Source organism: Chaetodon trifascialis, chromosome 7 (assembly GCF_039877785.1).
Source record: "Chaetodon trifascialis isolate fChaTrf1 chromosome 7, fChaTrf1.hap1, whole genome shotgun sequence".
In the NCBI taxonomy this organism is placed as follows: domain Eukaryota; kingdom Metazoa; phylum Chordata; class Actinopteri; order Chaetodontiformes; family Chaetodontidae; genus Chaetodon; species Chaetodon trifascialis.
In genome coordinates, this window is record NC_092062.1 from 29977772 (window position 1) to 30000891 (window position 23120).

Here is a 23120-nt window from a genome sequence, read left to right on the forward strand (position 1 = left end):
AAGAGTTCAGTGCAGAGCGGGAGGAAGACAAAGTGCTGCCCGGAGCTTCAGGTCACATTAAAAGTGCACATGAAAAGGCTGTGTTACGTAATTACCAACACACACAAACACAGACAGCTGAGAGCAGAGACGTCCTGCTGGACGAAGGCTGTCGCTGCTCATCCTCTGCAACCTTTCCCCATCCGACGACACCTGAAGGCCACACGAGAGGCGTCAGCAGCAAATCGATGTTAACGAGGCTTACAACAGACGAGACCCCGACACAAACACCAGTGTGTGTGTGTGTGTGTGTGTGTGTGTGTGTGTGTGTGTGTGTGTGTGCAGTCATCTCTCCATCCTCATTAAAAGTGCAAAGACCAGTTTCTGCTCATCTGCCAGATTCAACCTGTCTGCTCCAATAGAGTGTGACATTACTCTGTGTGTGTGTGTGTGTGTGTGTGCGTGTGTGTGTGTGTGTGTGTGTGTGTGTGTGCGTGTGTGTGTGTGACTCATGTATCACTCACTGTGGGGACAGAAATCCCCATGATGTCAATCACTCAATTTTAGGATGAAGACTGGGGTTAAGGTTAGGTTTAAGTTAAGGTTAAGGTTTAAGTTAAGGTTTAAGGTAAGGGTTAAGGTAAGGGTTAGGATTAGCCAAGTAGTGCTTGTGGTTGTGGTTGGCCTGAGTCTCCAAGAAATGAATGTAAGTCTATGTAAAGTCCCCAAAAGTGATGAAAACCTAAAGTGTGTGTCGCTGTCTGTTCTTGTATTCACTACAGTGTGGGGACTGTTACAGTCCCATTGTTCAGGTCTGGACCTTTAATATTCTTTAATATTTCTATAACGATATCAGATTTTTACAGTCTGACACCACTGGACATGAAATCTGACAGAGTAACATGAGGGTCACTGTTAAAAAATAACTTTTTTCTTTAAATTCTTTAAAATTAAACCTTTTTCTCGTGTAGTTGTGACACTCTTTGTATTAAAACTTTGTCTTCAAATATAAGAAACTTTTTCAGGTATAATATTCTTACAAAAAGAAATCTAATTTTATTTTTGACGCTTTTTTTGGGGGGGGGGGCTAAAGTTACTCTATATGACTAGATTGTATACAGAACGTATCTTAATCACCATGAGGCCGCCCATCATGTTGTTAAAACATATAGTGTTTTTTATCCACATCACAGTTTTTCTTATAAGAAGCTTCTGAATTTGAGCTGTGATGACGTGATGATGTCATACACACCTGATATCAAACCTACACACGGCAGCTCATCTTCAAACGCGACCGTTAGAAAGCAGAAAGGATCCTGGCAGCTGCTCTCAGGTCAGTGTTTCTACTCAGGCCTTCGGGCATCGCTGTGATATTTGCAAAGAGCACTCAGATCTACAGGAGAAAGTCCTTTATTGCATGACTGAGTCACAGAGGGATAACAGAACGGGCAGAAGCACCAAGGTACCGTGACCAGAGAACAGCCTGCAGGGTTCCCGCTGACGTCTATACAACACTTACAGTGCATGTGAAGGCTGCGTTTGCTCCGCTTTGGAGAGATGAAACACCGAATCAGGAGCTGCTGCAGCATCAAACATCAAACTGTTTTCTTATGATGCACCACAAACCAACATCAGAGTGTTTGAAACACATCACAAACGTATGGGTTTCTATTATTTTCAGTATTTCTGACAGCTGCGTCTACGCTCGTCAACGCGGGACCTGAACGCTCCGTTTGTTCAGGAGGAAACGTTCTGCTGTGTTCACGGGTGGAAATATGAATCTCAGGTCACTTCTGAGTTTGCAGATCTGATACTAAAACGTCTCTAAAAACTAAACATCATATTGCTGCTAAGAGTGCTTCAATCAGACAACACAACAACACAGATCTGCTAATGTGACAGTTTGTTTGTGGTGGATTTACTGATTTACAACACAGAAATGTATGATGGTAGACTCTAAAGTATGAAACAGGCCTAAAGCTCAGTGTGCCAGTAGTTTCATGTCAGAATAATATACAGCAAATTTACTTCTTTACATTAAATTTAAGTTAAATTTCACCTCCTGAATCTGGTCAACCAGCAGTTTGTGACTGCTGCCACGTGCAGCTGCTTGAACCTCGTTTGTGATGCAGAAAGACAGAAAGTCCACAGTTAAGTAAATCTGGATGAATCGTTCAGAACACAGACTCAAAGAACACATGATCTACCACAACAGATGAGATCAATAACGTTAGTTTTCTCTAAACCCAATCAGATTTCAATTATATAAAGCTGCGAAATTTAGCAAACCAGGAGCCAGAACACGCTGAGATGTTTCCTTCATAAATGATTATTTGATTAGCCAAACTGATTGATTGATTGATTGATTGATTGATTGATTGATTGATTGATTGATTGATTCTTCTATCTTCTAATGAACTGTTACATCTTGAGTTACAGTGCAGGCGCATTTGTGTCTCTACCTGAGTCCACTTCTTTTTACTGATTTTTACATGAAATTAATCGATTAGCAAAATATACGCAGGTTAATTTTCTATCAATCAACATATCAGTTAATCGTTGCAGCTTTATTTCAGATGGTTTCTGTTATGATGTTTCCCTTCAGATGTGCATAATCTCAGGTAAGAAATGTACAACTGTACTGTCACTTTAACCGTCAGGTCTGGACCAGTCTGACTCTCCTGGTTCCAGTCTGACTCTCCTGGTTCCAGTCCAAGTCTCCTGGTTCCAGTCTGACTCTCCTGGTTCCAGTCTGACTCTCCTGGTTCCAGTCCAAGTCTCCTGGTTCCAGTCTGACTCTCCTGGTTCCAGTCTGACTCTCCTGGTTCCAGCCTGACTCTCCTGGTTCCAGTCTGACTCTCCTGGTTCCAGTCTGACTCTCCTGGTTTACCACCACAGTTCTTCTCCTCCGCTGCTCCGGGTGCTCACCCTCTCTCGCCCGTGCAGCCTCAACATCTCCATGACGCTCCTGGCGTAGGCGTCCCTCAGGTTCATGCCTCCGCCCACACTCGACCCCCCCACGGAGCCGCGGGCCAGCCTCTTCAGCATCTCGCCGTGCCGCATCGCCGCCTCCTTCATCTTCAGGGTGAAGTAGCAGGCGGAGAAGCGCTCGTTGATGATGGCGATGGGCAGCGCCAGGATCAGGATCCCGGACAGGATGCAGAGGAAGGCCAGCACCTTCCCCAGGGCCGTGTCAGGACGGATGTCTCCGTAGCCGACCGTGGTCATGGAGGTGGTCGCCCACCACCAAGCGGCCGGCACGCTGGTGAAGGTGGTGGCCGGATGGTCGAACTCCAGAGTGAAGACCACCGTGGCGAAGATGGAGATACCGACGCCGAGGAAGAGGAGCAGGAGGCCGACCTCCTCGTAGCACTGAGCGATGGTCATCCCCAGAGACTTGAGGCCTGGACAGAAACGAGGACAGAAAATATTTTAGAGACACGTCACAGAAACCTTCCATCCTGCAGAACTTTGAGTCAAAGCGATGCATCAGAAGATCGATGTTCCTCCTGCCAGCAGGAGAAGAACTGCAGGACAAACAGGAAACAGCTCAGAAGATAAAAACAATAAACGATGGAAGTGCTGAACACTGCACCCTCCGGGGGACGCTGATGGAGACAGAAGACCTTCAGAAATATCCTGAAAGATGAGGAGGATGAGCAGCATGTTGAGATCATGAAACCGTCACTTTAAAGTGTGAAGTGCTTTAAACCCTGCTGACGCTCAATGCCTCTCAACGTCATGGATGCTCGTTTGAAAGCAGATTACAGAGAGCAGATTTCACCAAAGCCGGAACGTTTTCACATGATTCAGGATTTAGCTCGTTGTTTGTCTGATTATTGCGTATAATAATTACATGATTATAATTCTTAATTTAGAATGATCATTTATCCACATGCACAACTGTAGGAAAAGAAAAATGTGATTCCAGAATTAAAGTTTTCATTCAAATGTCCCCATTTTCTTTTTGTAGTCATTCATTATTAGGCGTCTTTTCTTTCACGGTTTGTCTGAATGTCTCATTTTGGAAAGAAGCTCTTTGATCTGTAGTTTCTCTCCATCGTCAGTGACTGACAGCCTGAGTTCAGCTCTTCACTTCTGCTGAGTCTGAGAACTGAAGACGTTCAGCCACGAGAAAATAACGAGCGGCAGGAAGACGAAACAGCAAATGTATAAATACACCCACATGACAGAGCTGACGCTCACCCCCACAACGAGGTGTCATCGCGCTCGTCTCCTCTGAGAGAAAAAGAAACGAGCTGGTAAAGAGGTTTTTCTTCAGCGCTGAAGTCAACAGTGTTTGCTGCAGCTGGAGGAAGCTGCTGCTTTACATTTGCAAAGATTTAAGAAAGTGAATCAGAGAAAAGCAGCTTATAGCGCCGCTGCTTTCACTCCGTATGCAAAGAGAGGAAGTCAATGTGAAGTAAAAGGACTTTTTCATCCTCTATAATGACACACCTTTTAAAAAAAAAATACTGTTTTCATGGATTTGAGCAGTATGACAGTGCGTCTCTGTCTCTGGTGGGATAATCTCTCCATGCTCTCTATCTCATTAAATGAGTTATTAAACAGAAGATATAAAGACATGTGCAGGTTGTGAATGAGAGCTGCAGAATACGTTGCTGTGATCTGATATTCATGTCGACAGGTGACAATCAGAGCTCACAGGTGGGACTTTACCTGCACAAATGAGACATGTTCACCCTTAACTTACCAAACTGCTTCCCTTAAATTAATATTTCAGGAGAAACAATCTGATATCCTATTAAATATGTTCTGTTTGAAATGCAAAAATCTTAAAGTATTTAGTGTTGTGAGACATGATTTTCATGATTGTCATTAAATGTGACCATGTCTTAAAAACATATTTCCATCATTTTTAAGCTGTGCAGGTGTGAAATCGTTCATCAGGTGTTCGTCATGTGACCGTCCTCAGCTGCCACAGTCACGTTACTCCAGCTTAAGTTTAAACCCTCCAAACTACAGTGTGTTTTGATAAATAAGCTTCATCAAGAATGTCCACATCTGGAAAAAGAATAGTCCTGCAGAAAATATGAATTAACAACAGTTCTATTAAATTATCATCACAATTATAATACCAAGAATTCAGCTCATCCCATGTGAGAATCCCAGCATACATGTTGTTGTGATGGTGTTGTGATGGTGTTGTGATGGTGTTGTGATGGGTGAAGCCTGATGCTGCAGAAGCTTCTGTGTGTGAACATAACTCCCATCTTCTCCTCTTCTTCCTCCCTCCATGTTCTCCTTCATCATTTATTATTCATGAGCTGAGTCCAGGGATCATCACGCTTCCCAAAATCACACAGATCAAAGCGCTCGTACGTCCCGGTCTGACACACAAATACACAAACACACACACATCCTCCCTCTCAAACACACACACACATCTCTCCCTCAAACACACACACACACACACACACACACACACACACACACACACACACACACACACACACACACACATCCTCTCTCCTCCCTCCATCTTCTGAAGGAATTTGCCAAAATGTGAATCCATTTTTTCTCGTCTTCGTCGTCCTCAGATAACCTCGGCTGTAATCTCGCAGCAGCAGCTTCTCACCGAGGAGAATTTCAATTTCTTTTCTCTCTCTGGATGTTCGCATCATGTATTTGAAATCCCCGGGAACATGTGTGGAGGGAAACTGCATGAAAAGCCTCCTTCGTCTGCTGATCATGTGCCCTTGAGCAAAGCGCCTCACCTGCTCAGACGCGGCTGCTTCTGCAGGACGACCATCTCTCCAGCTTGTACATTTGAGTCTTTTGCATTGATGATTATTTAAATTTTTTTCTTAATTTTTCACACAACTTGTTCAGGAAGATGAACCACGACATGCTCTCTCCATGGTGAGGTGAGGGGTTCATCCTCTGTGGACGTTCTTCAAGGTTAGACGGGAAAGTTAAGAATTTTCTTTAGTTCAACAGCAAAGAAAAAAGAGCTCATTTCAGTGCACTTTGCTTTAGAAGAGGACACAGTTCTTATCGTTGAAGCATTAAACGACACAGAAACACAGACAGCTGTTTCCAGGTGTTTACCTGTTGAGTGTCGTCCCAGCTTCAGCATGCGGAGCGACCTCAGGAGCCGGAGGACCTGCACCACGCGGCCCATGTTCTCCAGCTCTGTACTTCCTCCGTGGAGGTTCTCCACCACCAGCGTCACGTAGAACGGCAGGATGGCCAGCAGGTCGATCACGTTGGGAATACTTCGACTGAAGCGGCACTTATCCCTCACGCAGAGAAAGCGAAGGGTCAGCTCACCTGTGAACCACATCACGCAGACGTACTCCAGGGCGTCGAACAGCATCGGCGCTCCGATCCCGAGGCCGCTCACGCCAAAGTCCTCCCCTAAGTCCAGAGAGATGAGCACCATGTTGATGACCGATAACACCACGAAGAAGATGGAGAGCGAGCCGAAGGTACGAGCAGCACGTGATGATTCTGGTTTCTCCAGCAGGTCCCAAAGGCGGCGGCGAAGAGCCGGGCAGGCGGCCCCCACAAAGTCCTCGTCATCGTCCTCGGCCTCGAACTCCCGCTCTATGTCGAGGGTCTCCTTCTGCTCCTTGCGCCGGTAGTAACGCTCCCGGCAGCAGGGGTTGATGCGAAGCTCGTCGATGCCCCAGTACTCGATCTCCTGCAGGAAGGAGATCTCACACAGCTCCTCCCTCACGTGCAGGTGACCCGTCCGGTAGTAGTTCATCACATACCTGTGAGCAGAGACAGGTAGCATTCTGTCAGTACAGATACTCAGTCGAGCTTTACAGAAGTAAAGTTTCATAAATGTACATCTGGTTCATCTCCACGATCTGCTGTATCTCTCTTCTTTGGGTGAATGAGGAGAGAGAATCAGAAATCTGAATTCCTTCTTACAGTGTGAGGAACATCAGCAGCAAAGCTACTGAAAATCAATCAATCATCTTTGCTTTTCACATGACCCATCGCAGTGATTCTTCGCGTTTTTCTCCAGCTCTGCCTTTTGAGAGCCAATCACACTGTGGGCAGAGCTGAGACACAGGAAGGTGTATTGACAGAAGACATTTCTTCTCTCTGGCTGAGCCCAGACTTTAAAGTTCATATTGGGTGGAGAGCTGTATGAAAGAACTGCGTCACAGTTTAAAGGCCATCAGGACTTCATCCGTTAACGAGATCTGACGGCTCACCTGTGACGACGACCTCCGGTTTGAACATCAGGTGCTGCTGTGAACCAAACAAATGTTTGACTGGAGGCAGAGACTCACTGGAAGCATCAGCTGAACACAGTCCTGATGTGTTTTTGTTGTTTACAGATGTTCAGCCTGGAGCTCATCTGGATGCAACTTTTCCTGAAACTTTCTGAAACCTAAAGTCTGACATTCACAACACTTCGTGCTGTGATTGGCCAGCTGCAGACATGGCGTAACACCATGAACATCTTCCAGGACTGAAAATGTGCACCTTTACGTATTTACTGTAAATGTTTTGCTCCTCCTCAGCGGAACTAGTTCTTTTCCAGCACAGCACAAACCTTTCTCTAAGAGTAAGACTGCCTTCAGCTGCCTGTTGTATTAAACTAAACACAATTTTTTTATGGTTATTTTTAACATCGTAGGTTATGGTGTTATTATCTCTATGGGATATCATGCATGCCTCAGGGAGGAGAAAAAGGCGCCACCTACTGGAAGGTTTGCGAGCTTCGGTCAAAGAAGAACTCGTTCTCCAGGAAGTCGGCGTCGTCGCAGAGCTCCAGCGCCGAGTCTCGGCTGCAGCAGGCAAGTTTCCCCAGCCGGGTCTCTGGGTACGACGCCAGCAGCTCCTGCGACAGCACGTAGCGACTTCCTCCAACATTGATGATGAAGAAGTCGAGCGGGTCTCTGAGGCAAGACGCCGTCGTCTCGCTGAAGAAAACGCTGGATTCCAGAGACACGGGGGAGGCGCTCTCACTGTAGAGCTCCGCCCCCGCCACTGAGGTGGAGCAGAGGCTCATGGTAGAGGAGGGTGGAGGGAGGAGCTGATGGAGGAGTCAGAGCAAAAAGATCAATTTATGTCATGAGCAGAGTTTAATGTGAAACCAGGGAATATTAAAGCTGTATTAATTTTTTTTACCACAAGGGGGCAGAAGAACAGTCAGTTTTGTGTTTTGTGTGCCTGATGAATTTAATTTAATTTTCTCCTTTTTTGTTCTTTTCCATCAGCTCCTGAGATAAAACATCTGTGTCTTTAGGTGTAGATCTTCCATTTCCTTCCCCAGCTCGTCTCAAACTGTCGACCTGGAGTTTGTACATGTTAACAACCATTCTGTCAAAGTTAATCTGCGCTTGGACCGATACTGTTCACCCTATATGTGCTTCCTTTAGGCAGCATTATTAGGAACCACTCCATTAAGTTTCACTGTTATGCAGATGATACTCTGTTATAAGTATCGGTCAAACCAGATGAAACCAATCATTTAGCTGAACTTCGAGCACGAGTTCAGGACATAAACTATAATTTTCTGCTGTTAAACTCTGATAAAACTCAAGTTACAGTACTTTGCTCCAGACACCTCTGAAACACAATATCTGATGATTTTACTCTGGATGGTATTAGCCTGACCTCCAGCTCCACTGCAGGGAGTCTGGAGGTTATCTTTGATCAGGATGTGTCCTTCAGCTCCCTTTTAATTGCAAAAATCAGGACCTTCTTATCTCACAGTATCTTAGATCACCCCATCTATAACCCCACAAGAAGTAGCACTCCCAGACTGCCGCCTTATTTACGCTTCCTGAAGTCTTCAAAGTCTGAATGGGATCCAGAGCTTGAAGCTCTTACTCGTGGTGGGAATTGTTGGCTTTGTTAATGATATTACAGAGTTCAGTCTCGACCTACTGTGTATTCTGAGATAAGCGCTGTTCAGACTTGGTGGTATGTAAATGAAACTGAGTTGAACTGAAAAAATATTGTAGTGAACGATGAACACTTTCAGCTTCATTTCATTCAGAAAACAGAAATGTCAGGTGTCACACAAGTGGAACACATTGGCAAGCTCTGATTGGTTGGGATGCAGCATTTGGTCTATTGTGTCTGTCATCTTAGTGAAGACAGCTGCAGTACATCTATTTGAAATGTCCGTTTTGACTCTTTACATGTCTTCTCGTAGTAGCAGTGGTAGTTTCATAGAGGTCTGGGGATGATTTGACGCTTGAAGACAGCACAGAAAGAATGAATCAAAGAGAATAAAGGAGGAAATGAAGGACGGACAAAAGGAAAAAGACAAAAGAGGAAGTTCAAAGACAGATGCATGAAATGAGAAAGAGAAGCGTGGAGTAGAAGTGAGAGCGATGACGCCGCTGGCAGTGTCCTACTTCTCGCTGATCTCTGCCTGCTGCAATATTTAAATATTTTATCCGGCTTACCTAATTAATAGATCTAATGCTACTATTCCTGTGATCATTCCTTCCCTTCCCACGGTGCTTCTGTCTAACGTCGTCCTCTCACTAATTCTTACGCTCTGAATATTACATGAGGCCATTGAGCAGAGACTGAGGTGTGATGGAGGGGCCCTGGAGAACCCTGAGGTTGTACACATTCATTCTGTCGGGGCCCCGTGTGGGCTGCTGTCAGGGGCCCAGAGTCTGTAGCTGCTGTGTGAACGCCGGCTTGTTTGTTTAAGTCAGTTTCTAAAAAAAATGAAATATGCAGCAGCTGTTTGATTCTGACGTGTGAAAATCTGAACATGGTGTGAAACAGGCCCCTGCCTGACGTGAACGGTGTTCACGAGCATCAGTGACCGACAGCAGCACGAGCGTACAGACGCGACGCTGGCCAACAGTGTTTTTACTACTAAAGTCTGTTTTCTTCTGTGATGAAGGACTGAACTACTGCGCCTGAATGCATCCTGTGTAAACACAAGGCGGGTTCACATCCATCTGTTTGTATGAGCATTAAAGATCAATAAAAGCAAAATGTGCAAAGTGCAAAGGAAACAGAGTAAAACATGACGTATGAGTCATGTGACTTAAACGTCCACTGGAGGGATGGAAAACTGTGGCGGACAGAAGCATCAGATCCATGTGGAGTAGTGAGATCTCTTCTTCTGCAGTGATATGATGGCACAGACTGGAGCATCAGCGCCACCTCCTGTTTATGAATGAACCAACAGCTAATATTGGCACAGCGGCGGTGGACGGAAACGAGCAGAAATTAAAATTTTCTTTGGCGGATCTGGATGGAAAACTGGCCTCAGACATAGACTACAGGTCCGTATGTTGTTGTTATTTATGAATAAACACTGGAATTATACACTTCTGCAGGCCTCAGATATTTTTTTTATATTTATTTATTCATTGAAAATTTTCTTCAGGTTTCAGTTGTCAGTGTTATGTTGTGATGGCGCTGTGCTCAGGTCGCGTCAGGTTTATTGTTAAGATAAGAATAAGGTCATGGTTTGGTTTGGTCTGCTGCTCGTCTCACTCAGCTGTCACAGCGCTGTTGGAGAAACGTGATACGATGCGTTCAAATGTAAAAAGGTAACGTTTACAGAAATGCACAATACCAACATTTCATTCTGGCCACTGGGCTGTGAAGAAGATTTAGAGGCTAAAGAGACGGATCTGTTTGCTGGTGGAGACCAAACTCGAGCTAACAGGAGAGTGAATACAGCACTTTCATCTTCATCATCATCATCATCATCATCATCAGCATCATCATCAGCATCGTGCTGCTTTGTGAACACGTTCACCTCAGCGGCTTTGCTGTGTTTACTCTTTATTTTGGGGGTATTTTGCCTTCATTAGACAGTGGGCAGTAGAGGACGGACAGGAAGTGAGGGGACAGAAGAGGGATGACATGCAACAGCTCAGCGTGTTTCCATGTTTCCATGTTCTTCTTCTTCTGTCGCAGGACACACCTGCTTTTCCTCTCTCTGCCTCTGCGCTGAACCTCCTGATGAAGGCAATAAAAGTCAAGGATGTCCATTCAGACACGTCTTCCATGAGGTGACACAGCCTCGATTTCCACCTCAGCTCCAGTAAAATTAGACGTGGGACCGCGGAGTCCCAGAGGCGTAGAGAATGATCTGTGCTGTTCGATGTCAAAAACCTTTAAAGTGTTGAACTGTTCGGTGGAATCTGGGGAAATTAACTGCGAGCAGCTTGAGTCCACTTCAGGAAATTACATTCAGTCTGAGAGGTCATAACAAGCAAACCTGTCCTTAAGAGAAGTGCTTTTAGTCCAAGTGTGGATAAATCTGTGTGTGTGTGTGTGTGTGTGTGTGTGTGTGTGTGTGTGTGTGTGTGTGTGTGTGTGTGTGTGTGTGTGTGTGTCTGTGCACATATTTTAAGATCTGACAAAAACCCAGACACCCAGAATAGATTAAATATGTGAAATGAACATTATGCATGAAACAAAATGTGCATATGTCCCAGTGAAAGGTCATAGCAGGAAGTGTGTTTCTATGGAATTAGATTACTCGTGATTAAAGTGTATTCAGCTTAAATATTTGATTTGAATAATGTTTAAAAAATCTCTTTTGTGTCAAATTGTCTCTGAGTCTGAGGTTTTTCTGAACATGTTTGATGTAAATATTTCATTTTTCTTTTCCTCTGGTTCATTCGTTTGGTTTTCAGAGAGCGCTCATCATGTCCTGCTTTCTGTCGTCTTCATGCAGCGGTGGAACAAGTGTTCACATCCTTTATTTAAGTAAAGTACTGATACTGCACTGTGAAAATACTCAATGAAAAGTAAAATTCATGCATCCAAAATCTTACTGAAGTATTATCAGCAAAATGTACTTACAGTAAAAGAACTGATAGTGCAGTGAAATGCTCTTTAAAATGTCTTTTTAAAGAGTTTATTTAGCTGAAGAAGGAGGAGAGTTTGAGAAATTTCAGAAAGGAAAACTTCATCCTTCATTTCAGCACAAACATCCAAAACAGCTGGAGATACGAGCTTTTCACTGGACAGGACGGACACAGAAAACTGGAGTCTGGAGAGTAACTAAAGCTGTCAGACAGATGTAATGCAGTAAATGTACAATATTTGTGTATGAGGTGAAGTGGAGTAGAAGTATAAAGTCACTTAAACTGGAAATACTCGAGTAAAGTAGAAGTACTTTGAATTTCTTCTCAGGTATCTTACATGAGTAAATGTACTCATCCCACCACTACTTTTTGTGAGGATTGTTTAGGATTTTGACTAATTTGTAAAATGTATTGAGATCAATTTATTTATTTATTTATTTATTTATTTTACATCCAATAAAATGAATTCGGTTCTGATTGGACCGAGTTCTGCTCGCGGCAGCGCTGATGAAGATTAGCGGGCTTCATCCTCATCACTGTGATCTGCATCTGTATTTAACACAAACTACAAGTTCAGCAGAAGATCATCAGTAACGCTCATCCAGAGCTTTGTGAGTGTGAGCTGACAGGAGGAGAAACCAGGTGAATCTTACCTGCTTTAACTGAACATCTTCATCATCTCGGTTTAATCCACGTTCTCACGAGGACGAAGTAAAATCCAGTAAAATCACTTTTCTAGAAACGATCACATGATGACGGAAAGGAGGAGAAAGTTACACGTGCGCTGAAACGCAGAAGAAGAGTCCGCACGAGCGCAGAGGTCCGCCGGAGGAGGCTGCTCCTGAAGCCCCGCTGCTGTCTGCGGGTGGAGAGAGGAGGAGGAGGAGGAGGAGGAGGAGGAGGAGGAGGTGTGACAGGTGAATAATGACACAGAGGGGGCGGGGAGGAGGTGTATGAGGGTCCCGTGACACAGGGAGTATTCAGGTCCTGCACTGAAGTAAAAGTACTTATACCGCGAGGTGAAAAATACTCTGTTACAGTAAAAGTCCTGCATTGATGATGTTATTTAAGTATGTAACTACCATCAGGAAAATGCACTTCAAGTACTGAAAGTAAAAGTACTGCAGTGCAGTTAAGTGTCTCCTGTGTCTGTTGTCCTCTTGTCCCTGGTCTGATCAGATCATTGTGTCCCCTGTGTCTGTTGTCCTCTTGTCTCTGGTCTGATCAGATCATTGTGTCCCCTGTGTCTGTTGTCCTCTTGTCCCTGGTCTGATCAGATCATTGTGTCCCCTGTGTCTGTTGTCCTCTTGTCTCTGGTCTGATCAGATCATTGTGTCCCCTGTGTCTGTTGTCCTCTTGTCTCTGGTCTGATCAGATCATTGTGTCTCCTCATTCATGTCTCAGCAGGACGTTCCTGTTGGAGTTGGTCGTTTTAAACTAATGATTCTTTTCATTCTGGATCAACCTGCTGATCATTTCCTCCACAGATCGATCGATCCATCCATCGTTTGCTTTGGAAACTTTGTGAAAACAGTGAGAAATGTGGTCATTATGAGCCAGAGCAGATTTTTAAAAAGTTAATCTTCTGATTTTCACATCTGCTCCAGCTGCGGATTCTTCGTCCATCAGTGAAGTTTGTCTCCATCTAGTGGCTGAAACAAGAAGCAACACTGTGTCCCTCTGCTCTCGTCTTCTCCTCTTCCTCTCTTCACTTGAGATTTGACTCCATCCTCCTCAGTTTAATTAAATCCAGAGTAACGGTGTGTTTCTATCAGCTGGTCCCTTCAGGCTCCTGCTTGTTTTTTGGGTTTTCTCCTCATCAGCTGGTGATGCTGAAGGACCAGACCTGTTTGATGAACTTTGACTGTTCACATGAAACGCAAAGTGAATTTAAAGAGAAGTTTAGAGAAGCGCACAAAGTCAGTGGAGAGATGAGATTAAACATGAATTCAGCCAGAAACCAGACGTGACCACAGGAGTTAAAAACGTTTCATTTAAGTTTTTTTTTTTTTTTTTTTAAACTTTGTTGACAAAGAAACTACATAAAGCCACATCACATTCAGAGAGCTATAACTTTAAAAACTCTAAAAACGTAGTGTCAGTCTGGAAAGGTGTGCCACAGAGGTATTTTATTTTAGGTTTTTTATTTACGTGGCTTTAAAAGATCTTTGATTACACTTTTAATTACAGTTTCAGCATTGAGCGTTTGCGTTCTGTCTGTCTTTCATTTGAGGTCTTGTTTATTAACAGCACGAGTTTCTGTTTTAGTTCAGGTTAGTTAATGACCTGCTCAGACACAAGACGGCCACGTACACGTTATCAACTGCAGGGGGCAGTAATGCGAAGTTAACGGACTCGAAACACCAGTGATACCACGAAGAAGTAACGTCACCAGCGCGCGGTCCAATCAGAGGAGCGGCCGCCGCAGGAATCCCCGCCCCTCAGAGAAACCGCCATCATGAAATTAAAAACAAGCAACTGACAGATGAGACGCAGACCACTGGTTCATAACAAGGTAAACTTTTCCCAGCGTCTCCGCTGACAGGTACTGATGGTTTGGGATATTTGGGGGTGTTCACGTGGAGTTTGTTGCATCGTTTCTTCAGGTTGTAAAAGGTTCGTGTCGTTATTTGTCTGGAATTACCGCGCAGTGAGTGAACGTCACTGACATTACGGTCGCTAACGTTAGTGTTAGCAGACAGTGGCTAGCTGTCTACTAGCAAACATTAACGGCTGGTTTGCGTTTTAAACTGCTGCGACATAGCAAACAGCGGATAACTGACCGACAGACACCGACCAGTGGCACACAGCCGGATGTGGAAGTTGTAGTTTATACCTGAGCATGTTAGCGGCTAACTAAACGCGCAGTTGCTAACGTCTTAGTGTAAAGTTACAGCGCGCCAATCCGCACGGACGTTTATTGTGAAGGGATAGAGAGACAAAACAGCATGGAGGACAGGTGGAGTAAGTTAAAGAGTAAGTCCAGTGTCTCCGAACAAACTCAGACAGGTCTGCCACTCGATCCGGACAGCAGTTGGGATTGAATTTAAGAGATAATTCTGCCTATTACAAGTGGATTCACGGGGAAATCATCCTCCACTATTAGTGCTAGCTAACTCTGTCCGAGATACCAAACATCATTCAAAATTCTGTCATTTTTATGGGCAGAAGCTCCTGCCTGGTAAAACGAATTCACAATGCCCAGTTTTAAAGTGTAGCCAATTATTAGAGGCTAAATGAGAGTTCGGCATACGTCCTATACACCAAACCACATCAGCTAAAGGAAGATTTCTGTCTGCTGAAATACCTGTGAAATGCCTGGAAGTGGACTTTGAATTAAAACGATTTTATCAAACAACACCAATCAAGTTTCTACACAAGTCGGCTGATATTTATTACATTTGATGGGCGTTTACTGGATGCCTCCACCCAAGATGTACATTTAACCAAAGTGATAACAACGTGTTCATCTTTCCTCTGTTAGAAGCAATTGACAGTCAGACGGACTGAGGTGTGCAGATATGAGTGAGGTGACGGAGGAAGCAATGGACAGCTCTGCGGTGTCAGAGGAAGAAGTGGAGGACCAGCAGGAGACGTCACAGGAAGACCAGTCGAGTCCGAACAAAAGCCGCTCCAAAATATCAGGTAAGGAAAGTTTTCTCCCTTTGTTCAGTCTCACGTCATGAGCCGCCTCCATGTTTGTCGGGGATTCATTGACCAGCTTTCTGACTCTGCTGCTGCCGTTCTCTGGTAAATCAGGATTTTTACAGTCAGTAAAAACACTCAGCGTTTGAATGAATGAAACCATTGATGCTGATTTGTTTTTCACCGTCATCCCCGCTCTGTGGTCGCAGCTGCAGGTGAAATCATTGAGGGCAAACGGGCGAAGAAGACGGTTGAGAGGCTCGATTTCCAGGCGCCGAAGCAAAAAGAGAAGCTCAAGATTGGAGATGGTAGATATCTCAGCTTTGGCTGTCGTTAAGATTCCTGGATGTGCACGTTTGTCATTGAAAGATTATCTGCTCAGGCTGATATGCGTCTTCATTCTCAGGTAGCGGAGAGAGATTAGGAGATATTCCACGAACCGGCTACCAGATCACAAAGATGAAGCCAGCTGACCTGAAGCCTCTGCACGCCATCCTGTACGACAGGCCCGGGAAGGTACAAACATCTGGATGCTTTCCATTTCTGCTGTGGCTCACACTGACGCGCTGTTCTTCTGCTCTGTTATGACATCCGTTTGTTCTTTCTCAGATGGCCACGCTGAAGAAGAACCTGCGTCTGTTTAACGGCTTTCCCTTTGACGCCGACAGCGAGCAGTACACCAAAAAACGAGAAAAACTTCTCAAGTAAGTTTCCTCTTCAGCCATCGCTTGGATTCAGAGAGAGAAGTGGACGTCAGGGGCGTCTGATTTATTCATGAATGAGATGTTTATGGCTTCAAACAGCTTTTAATTACATTGAATGGACCTCGTTTCCAGATTCTTCTTGCTTTCATTTTTTCGTTTCTTATCTTTCTGATGGACTTGAAGCAAACTTTCTAACTTGTTCATTGATTCACGGCTGATCAAAGGTCGTTTTTGGGTTCAGTTTCTCAGTGAAAGTGGAGGAAAGGTTGTTCTGAGAGGCAGAATCGTGACGATGAAGTCCCGTCTTTGTTTTTGAATGCAGGAACTCAAATTTTACGAACACCAAACTGAAGGTTGTCTGTGGCGTCTTGGATCTGGAGAAGAAAGGAACCCACTCAGACCTGGTGGACAGGATCTTGACCTTCCTCATCGCACCGAAAAACAGCGGGAAGGTGAGCGAGCTGTTCCAGCTTTGGTTTGTTCGCTGAGGCTTCATTAAATGTGTTGCGTTCAGGGACCACTCGGGAGAACACGTCAGCCGTCATCGCTGAAAAACAGTAATCGCTTTCTTTGTGAATTCTTTGCAGCGTCTGCCCGTCAAGAAGAAGAGGAAGTCGAAGAAGAAACTGTCAGGCGACGACTCGAAGGCCAAGACCAAGAAGAAGAGCAAACCCAAACCCAGGAGCTCGTCCTCCAGCCCCAAGAAGTCCAAAACAGGAAGCAAGTCCAACGCCATCGTCATGGACTCGAGCAGCGACGAGGATGACGATGAGGAAGACGAGAAGGCGGGAGCTTCGGCTGAGGCCGAGGGATCAGACGCAGAGGACAAACCGTCAGAGAAGGACGAGGACCCGTCTGACAAGTCCGAGGAGTCTGCAGGCGAAGAGGAGGATGATGAAGACGATGAGGTCAGGCTTTCTCCTACAAATGAATCATTTCAGGATTTTTCAAGTTTCTTTCTGTCTTTCTTCTGTTCGTTTGTCAGTTTCAGTAAAGGATCATCTCCACACATTCACAGATAAGACTGACAGCTGTGAGCTTCACGACTGATGTCAGATCAGTTTTCTTTAAACTCATGTCTTTTCAAACCCGCATCGTTCACGTGTTTCACGGCTCGCAGTCGGCGGTTTTTAATCCAGAAACATTTTGTGTCAGACTCCCAAATCGAAGTCAGGCAGAGGGAAGTCGGCTCCTAAGAAACCAGCGACGAAGAGACAGAGGACACCAGCGAAGAAGACGGGTCCTCCGAAAAAGAAGGCCAAGAAGGAAGTTTCAGATCAGTCGGAGTCCGACGCCGACAGTGAGGCTGCAGAGAAGGTAAAAAACCATTTCTGAAGAAAAATAATTTTAAAAAATGAGGAAAGCAGACGATTTTCAGCTTTCTTCAGGGTCCAGGGTCCTGAACGTCACAATCTTCTTCTTCTTCTCCTCCTTCTTCTTCTTCTTCTCCTCCTTCTTCTTCTTCTCCTCCTCCTCCTTCTTCTCCTCCTCCTTCTTCTTCTTCTTCTCCTCCTCCTCCTCCTTCTTCTTCTTCTTCTTCTCCTCCTCCTCCTCCTCCTCCTCCTCCTCCTCCTCCTCCTCCTTCAGAGCTCAGTCTTCCTCTCGGGTGTCTTGTGGTGTTGCTGAGTGAATGTTTGTTGTTTTCCAGCCCAAAAAGAAGAAACCAGCTTCATCCAAACCTGCAGCCAAAACCAAGAAGGCCGACAGCAGCAGCAACAGCAAGAACAACACCAACACAGGTGGAGTCAGAATCAGCTCACCTGCAGACTCTCTGCTCCTGTCAGTTGCTTGTGTGGGTTCAAATGTCGCCTTGCTCGCAGCCTTCACTCGCTTTCATGCTGAGAGCGCGAAGGCTCGTCCTGTCGCAGCTTCGCTTTGTTCTCTGAGGTCTTTACTCCTCTACGTTCGCCTCTGACGTGTTGTCATGGAGAGCGTCAGCTTTAGGAGCTGTCTGATCACGGCGTCCCCTCACCGTCCTCTGTTGTCCCTGCAGCAGAGGACAGCTCGGACGACGACGAGCCGCTCATCAAGATGATCAAGAAGGCGCCGAGCGACCAGCAGCTGAAGGAGACGGTGCAGAGTCTGCTGAAGGAGGCCAACCTGGAGGAGATGACCATGAAGCAGATCTGCCAGAGGGTGAGACGCTTCCTGCTTCCTGGTCACATGACCGACTCGCTGTGAAAGACGGTTTTCACGTCCTGTGAGCTAAAATAACTTACTGACAATAACTCGTCTGTTCGTGTCGTCCTGCATGTCTTCAGGTGTTTGACACGTACCCAGACCACGACCTGACGGGCAAGAAGGACTACATCAAACAGACCGTCAAGTCTGTGAGTACATGCACGCACGCGCACGCACACACACGCACGCACGCACGCACGCACACGCACACACACACACACACACACACACACACACACACACAGAGGTCACAGGTCGTCCCGCTGACGTTTCCACTGATGAAGTGCAGTTTGTGATTTGACTGTTTCACAGAGAAAGACAAACAGCTGCTGCCTCTCAGCTTCAGTGAAAACAAACCTCAAAGTCATTTTTCTGCACTTTGAACAAAGAAAACAGGTGAGACACGGTGACGGAGGAGGAGGCGGAGGAGGCGGAGGCTGATGGAGGAGGGCGCAGCTCCTGCAGCTCTCCAGCAGAGGGCGATAGAGGGAAACACAAAGCTCAGACTGAAAGAGCAGATTAAAACCCAGCAGCTGAGTTTGTTTTCTGTCACATTATCATTCATCTGTTACTGATGGACAGCGTGGACTCGCCTCCGTCCCCTCCGTCTGTCCATCTGTCTGACAGCTGTAGTAATAATAATAATAATAATAAACCGTCCGTCCATCTGTCCATCGCGGCTTCATTTCCAGCAGAGTTCGTCTCTGGTCGGTTTGCTGTCTTGGTGCGTCGGCGACGTGAAAAGAAGTCCAATCTCAATCTGTCCAAGTCCAAACTGATTCCAGATGGACGGATTCTGTCCTCAGTCCATGTTTGAGTGGTCTGTCTCTTCTTACAGCACAGAAATAAAGTAAAGAAATCATTTAATCATTTGGACACTGACCTCGTCTCCAGGAACGTCTCCAGTCTCACAGAGGACATGTTTGTCTACGTGAGCGTCCGTCTGTCCTTGGTTCATGTCTTTACTGCTTTACTTCATGTTAGAAACTGTCCTGCCAGCCTGTCTGTCCGTCCTCTCTGTAAGCTTCTCCGTCGTCCTCTCAGTCCATCCTCTCTGTCCGTTCTGTCTGTCCATCCTCTCTATCAGTCTCTCTGTCCGTCCTCTCTGTCAACTCTGTCTGTCCATCCTCTCTATCAGTCTCTCAGTCTGCCCTCTCTGTCCATCTTTCTGTCCATCCTCTCTGTCAGCCTCTCAGTCTGTCCTCTGTCTGTCCTCTCTGTCCATCCTCTCTGTCAGCCTCTCAGTCTGTCCTTTGTCAGTCTCTCAGTCTGCCCTCTCTGTCCATCTTTCTGTCCATCCTCTCTGTCAGCCTCTCAGTCTGTCCTCTGTCTGTCCTCTCTGTCCATCCTCTCTGTCAGCCTCTCAGTCTGTCCTTTGTCAGTCTCTCAGTCTGCCCTCTCTGTCCATCTTTCTGTCCATCCTCTCTGTCAGCCTCTCAGTCTGTCCTCTGTCTGTCCTCTCTGTCCATCCTCTCTGTCAGCCTCTCAGTCTGTCCTTTGTCAGTCTCTCTGTCTGTCCTCTCTGGCCATCCTGCAGCTGGTTTTGTCCCTCTGAGGTTGCTCAGGTGTCTCTTCATGTGTCTCTGAATGTCTCCTCAGCTCATCACATGAACCTGTGAGGAGGACAGAAGGCGTGGACGCTGCAGGAGGTCACGAAGCTCGAGGAGACGCCTGAAGCTGCTTTTTACTTGTTTTCTTATCGTTTGTTCCGTACGGACTCTTTTCTACATGACGTTTTTTTATCCATGTGTGGCTCGTGTGCAGATCTTCAGACGAACCCGACGCCTTCGTCTCCAGCGGCTTTTTTAACGCTGTGGACAGAAAAGACACGTTTCAGGCTGAGCAGCCGTCTGTCTGTCCGTCTGTCTGTCTCACAGAAAGCTTGTTTCAGATTAGAGGAAGCTGTTTGTGATTAACTCATTTTGTCTGTTTGTTTCCTGCTTTGCTGTCGGATGTTTGGAGTTCATTTACTGATTAAAATTGTACATTTTTCAACTAAACGTCTCCGTGTTTGACTTCTGTGTCGTTTCTCTATGTGATCAAATCTGAACTGTCCCTGATGGTTTAACTGTTCAGCGCTGGTGCAAAGTAACTAAGTACATTTACTCAAGTACAGCACAGACGTACAGGTTTGAGGTACTTGTACTTTTAAGTATTTGTATTTTGTGCTTCTATAAATAGATTTTTATGTCACTGCATTTATTTCAGTTCTTCCCTTTTTAATTTCAGATGAAAGTAATTTAATCTGCTCAGCAGCGTCCTGCTCAAAGACACGTTAGAATAGAAATGTCTCCGTGTCTTCATCCTCACAGTAGGAATGAGACGCCTTGGGCTGTCTTTGTCCTGGGTTTGGACTCTCAGGCTGTCTTTGCCCTGGGTTTGGCCTCTCAGGCTGTCTTTGTCCTGAGGTTGGACTCTCGGGCTGTCTTTGTCCTGGGTTTGGACTCTCGGGCTGTCTTTGTCCTGGGTTTGGACTCTCGGGCTGTCTTTGTCCTGGGTTTGGACTCTCGGGCTGTCTTTGTCCTGGGTTTGGACTCTCGGGCTGTCTTTGTCCTGGGTTTGGACTCTCAGGCTGTCCCACCTGCAGGTTCAGGAGGAAACTGAACAAAGTGTGAACCTCTGAAGAGTTTTTAGGCTGCGAGTTTAAGATGAATGTCTTTCTGCTAATTGGACATAAAGAAACAGCAAAGTTCTTTAACATGTGAGTGAAAATAATTATCAGGTGTGAAAGTGACAGCAGGGACATTGTTTCACCAGTTTGTGGTTTGGAGTCACGTGACGTGTTTGAACGCATCCCGACACACAAACATGTTTTCAGTTTGACTTTGAGCTCCAGATGTTGGACCTCCTTCAGTCTGAGCAGAAGACAGACAGTAAGTGTCTCTACTTATCCAGACACTAAGGGGACAGTCATGAAAATAATCTGTGAAGCTCGAGACAAAGTGGACGGAAGTGACGCAGGACGCAGTGGAGGACTCATCACGAGCTTCATGAAACTGTTTTAACTTCACGACTGTTTTCACGGGAAGAGTCTGATGTTTGTCTTCAGATCTGAGTTGTCTGTCTGTCTCAGGTGTGTGTCTCAGTCTGCATCACGCTCAGAACACCTGGACCAGCAGAGGTGAGATGGAACTGATCACGTGAACACGTCGCACGTGATGAGGATGTTTATTTGTTCATGCATCCTGATAAAAGACAATGAGTGAAACTGAATGTGTGTGTTTGCAGCTGCAGACTGAGGACTGTCCACACAGCAGAGACAGAGACAGCATCATTGTCTTGTTTCTGGCTGATAAATGTCCAGCCTTCCGTCTCTTGTCCTCCTGTCCTGCTGTCTGTTTTCTAACATCAGGAGACTCGTCTGAAACGTTAGTTTGAACACTGTCTGGAAAAAGAAGATTTCATTTAAACCTTTAGTCGGTCTCCAGTAACCGGATGAGACGCTGCTGCAGTGTGAGACTGTCCTGTGCAGCAGTTTGGTGTCCTGGAGGACTTTAAAGTCCGGGACAGACGGGACAAATGTGGACACATATCTGATTATGGAGCCTGTTTTTTGTTTTTGTGTCAGTGACTGATGCAGACACCAGGTTTTGGAGAGGTACGGCGTCCTGTGCAGGCCACTGAGTATAAATACTGCGTTCAGTGTCAGACCCTCGTCCCCCGCTCCGTTAAATGTGTTTGGAGGACAGTCGGCCTCACTTGTCTTGTTTTAAGGACTCTGAGCTGTGGACTGACACCGGTCTGTCTCACCTGTGTGTTGATGCTGAGTGTTCAGGGTGTTTCTGATTGGTTGGATTTCAAAGCTGGCGGTTGCTGAGGTTTTTGGGATGGTTGCTATGGAGAGAGCAGGAGTTTGTTCAGGTCTGCGTTTATTTCACTCACGTTGGTTTGATCTGTTCATCGCTGCTTCGGTCTGTTTCCACGAGCTCTCACAGGTGAGTCACTTCAAAAAGTTCATTCATGTCAGTAAAACAACTTGTTCTCATTCTGTTTTTACGTTGGACATTATTCCGCTGACGAGCGTTAAGGATGTGAAATACTGATAATCAGTCAACACAGTAATGTTATCTGTGCACATCCTCAGCCAATCAGAGCAGAGCACTCTCTGTGGCGTTCGAACACATTTGAGGCACATCAGGACGCTGCAGGTCTGCACACTTTATTCAGGTCAGAACACACAAACACCGCTGGTTCGATGCCCAGAAACACTGAACGCTCGTCCACATGTGAGCTGAAGCTGCAGGAGAAGAGAAACATCGAGAGAAAAGCAGAAAAGAGCGATTTTACAAAGAGACAGAGGAGACAGACAGTTTCTAAGGACAGCAGGTCTCTGACCCGCGACTCCTCGTGTGACGTCACATAGAAAAATATCAGCTTCTTCACGTTTCAGCCTTTTTCAGTTCAGGAATCATTGAAATGTCGGAGGCGACATTTTGTCCCGCTGACAGCTCTGGGACGTCTGAGTCCTCCGTTAGCGGTCAGGAAGGCGTCCGAGTGTTCGAACACTGATGTCACAGGTTTGATGGCCAACCGTCCGTCCTGCAGACGAGCTGTTAGCGGTTAGCAGTTAGCTGTTAACTGCAGGGACTCAAACCTTTAGGGGTGTTTCGTCCACATCAGTCCTGACTGGACAAAGACAAAAGGTCACATGACTTTAACCTGAAAACAAAGGACGGACATGTCTCTATTTACAGACGGCTGGCGTCCATCAGAGCTGCAGCCGACGCCATCGAGCTCGCCTTCAAACACACCGCATGTAACATTTAAAACAGCGAAAAACAGACTCGTGCTCTTTAAGTGTCACATGACCCCAACAACACAA

General features: G+C 45.8%; 3 protein-coding genes across 6 annotated transcripts in view; 1 reads left to right on the top strand and 2 right to left on the bottom strand.

Moving 5' to 3' along the window:
- Window positions 1-1374: 1374 nt before the first annotated feature.
- On the bottom strand, window positions 1375-12631 carry kcnv1 (potassium voltage-gated channel modifier subfamily V member 1). 3 transcript variants are annotated; one of them, XR_011602363.1, is made up of 5 exons: window positions 12422-12629; window positions 7668-7999; window positions 6052-6719; window positions 2777-3383; window positions 1375-2660 (listed from the first exon to the last, which is right to left on the bottom strand). XR_011602363.1 is itself a non-coding variant. In XM_070966858.1 (4 exons), exons 2-4 carry the CDS (start codon window positions 7973-7975, stop codon window positions 2866-2868), a joined length of 1494 nt encoding a protein of 497 aa, XP_070822959.1. In that variant the 5' UTR covers window positions 7976-7999; window positions 12422-12631; the 3' UTR covers window positions 1375-2865. The 3 variants fall into 3 exon arrangements, 1 of the variants encoding a protein (XP_070822959.1); XR_011602364.1 differs by having other exon boundaries at window positions 1376-2651; window positions 2812-3383; XM_070966858.1 differs by having other exon boundaries at window positions 1375-3383; window positions 12422-12631.
- Window positions 12632-14201: 1570 nt separating this feature from the next.
- dek (DEK proto-oncogene) lies at window positions 14202-20295 on the top strand. 2 transcript variants are annotated; one of them, XM_070966300.1, is made up of 12 exons: window positions 14202-14283; window positions 15253-15413; window positions 15623-15721; window positions 15820-15929; window positions 16023-16117; window positions 16440-16569; window positions 16705-17025; window positions 17273-17434; window positions 17766-17856; window positions 18111-18253; window positions 18379-18447; window positions 19898-20295. In XM_070966300.1, the coding sequence occupies exons 2-12, from the start codon at window positions 15290-15292 to the stop codon at window positions 19907-19909; spliced, it is 1356 nt and encodes a 451-aa protein (XP_070822401.1). In that variant the 5' UTR covers window positions 14202-14283; window positions 15253-15289; the 3' UTR covers window positions 19910-20295. The 2 variants fall into 2 exon arrangements, with proteins under 2 accessions (XP_070822401.1, XP_070822402.1); XM_070966301.1 differs by having other exon boundaries at window positions 14269-14384.
- A 2141-nt stretch (window positions 20296-22436) lies between these two features.
- npr1b (natriuretic peptide receptor 1b) overlaps window positions 22437-23120 on the bottom strand; it is a 55156-nt gene continuing 54472 nt past the window's right edge. Inside the window, exon 22 of the mRNA XM_070967236.1 lies at window positions 22437-23120. This exon is cut by the window's right edge and continues 958 nt beyond it. The gene's annotated coding sequence lies outside the window, so the exon portion shown is untranslated.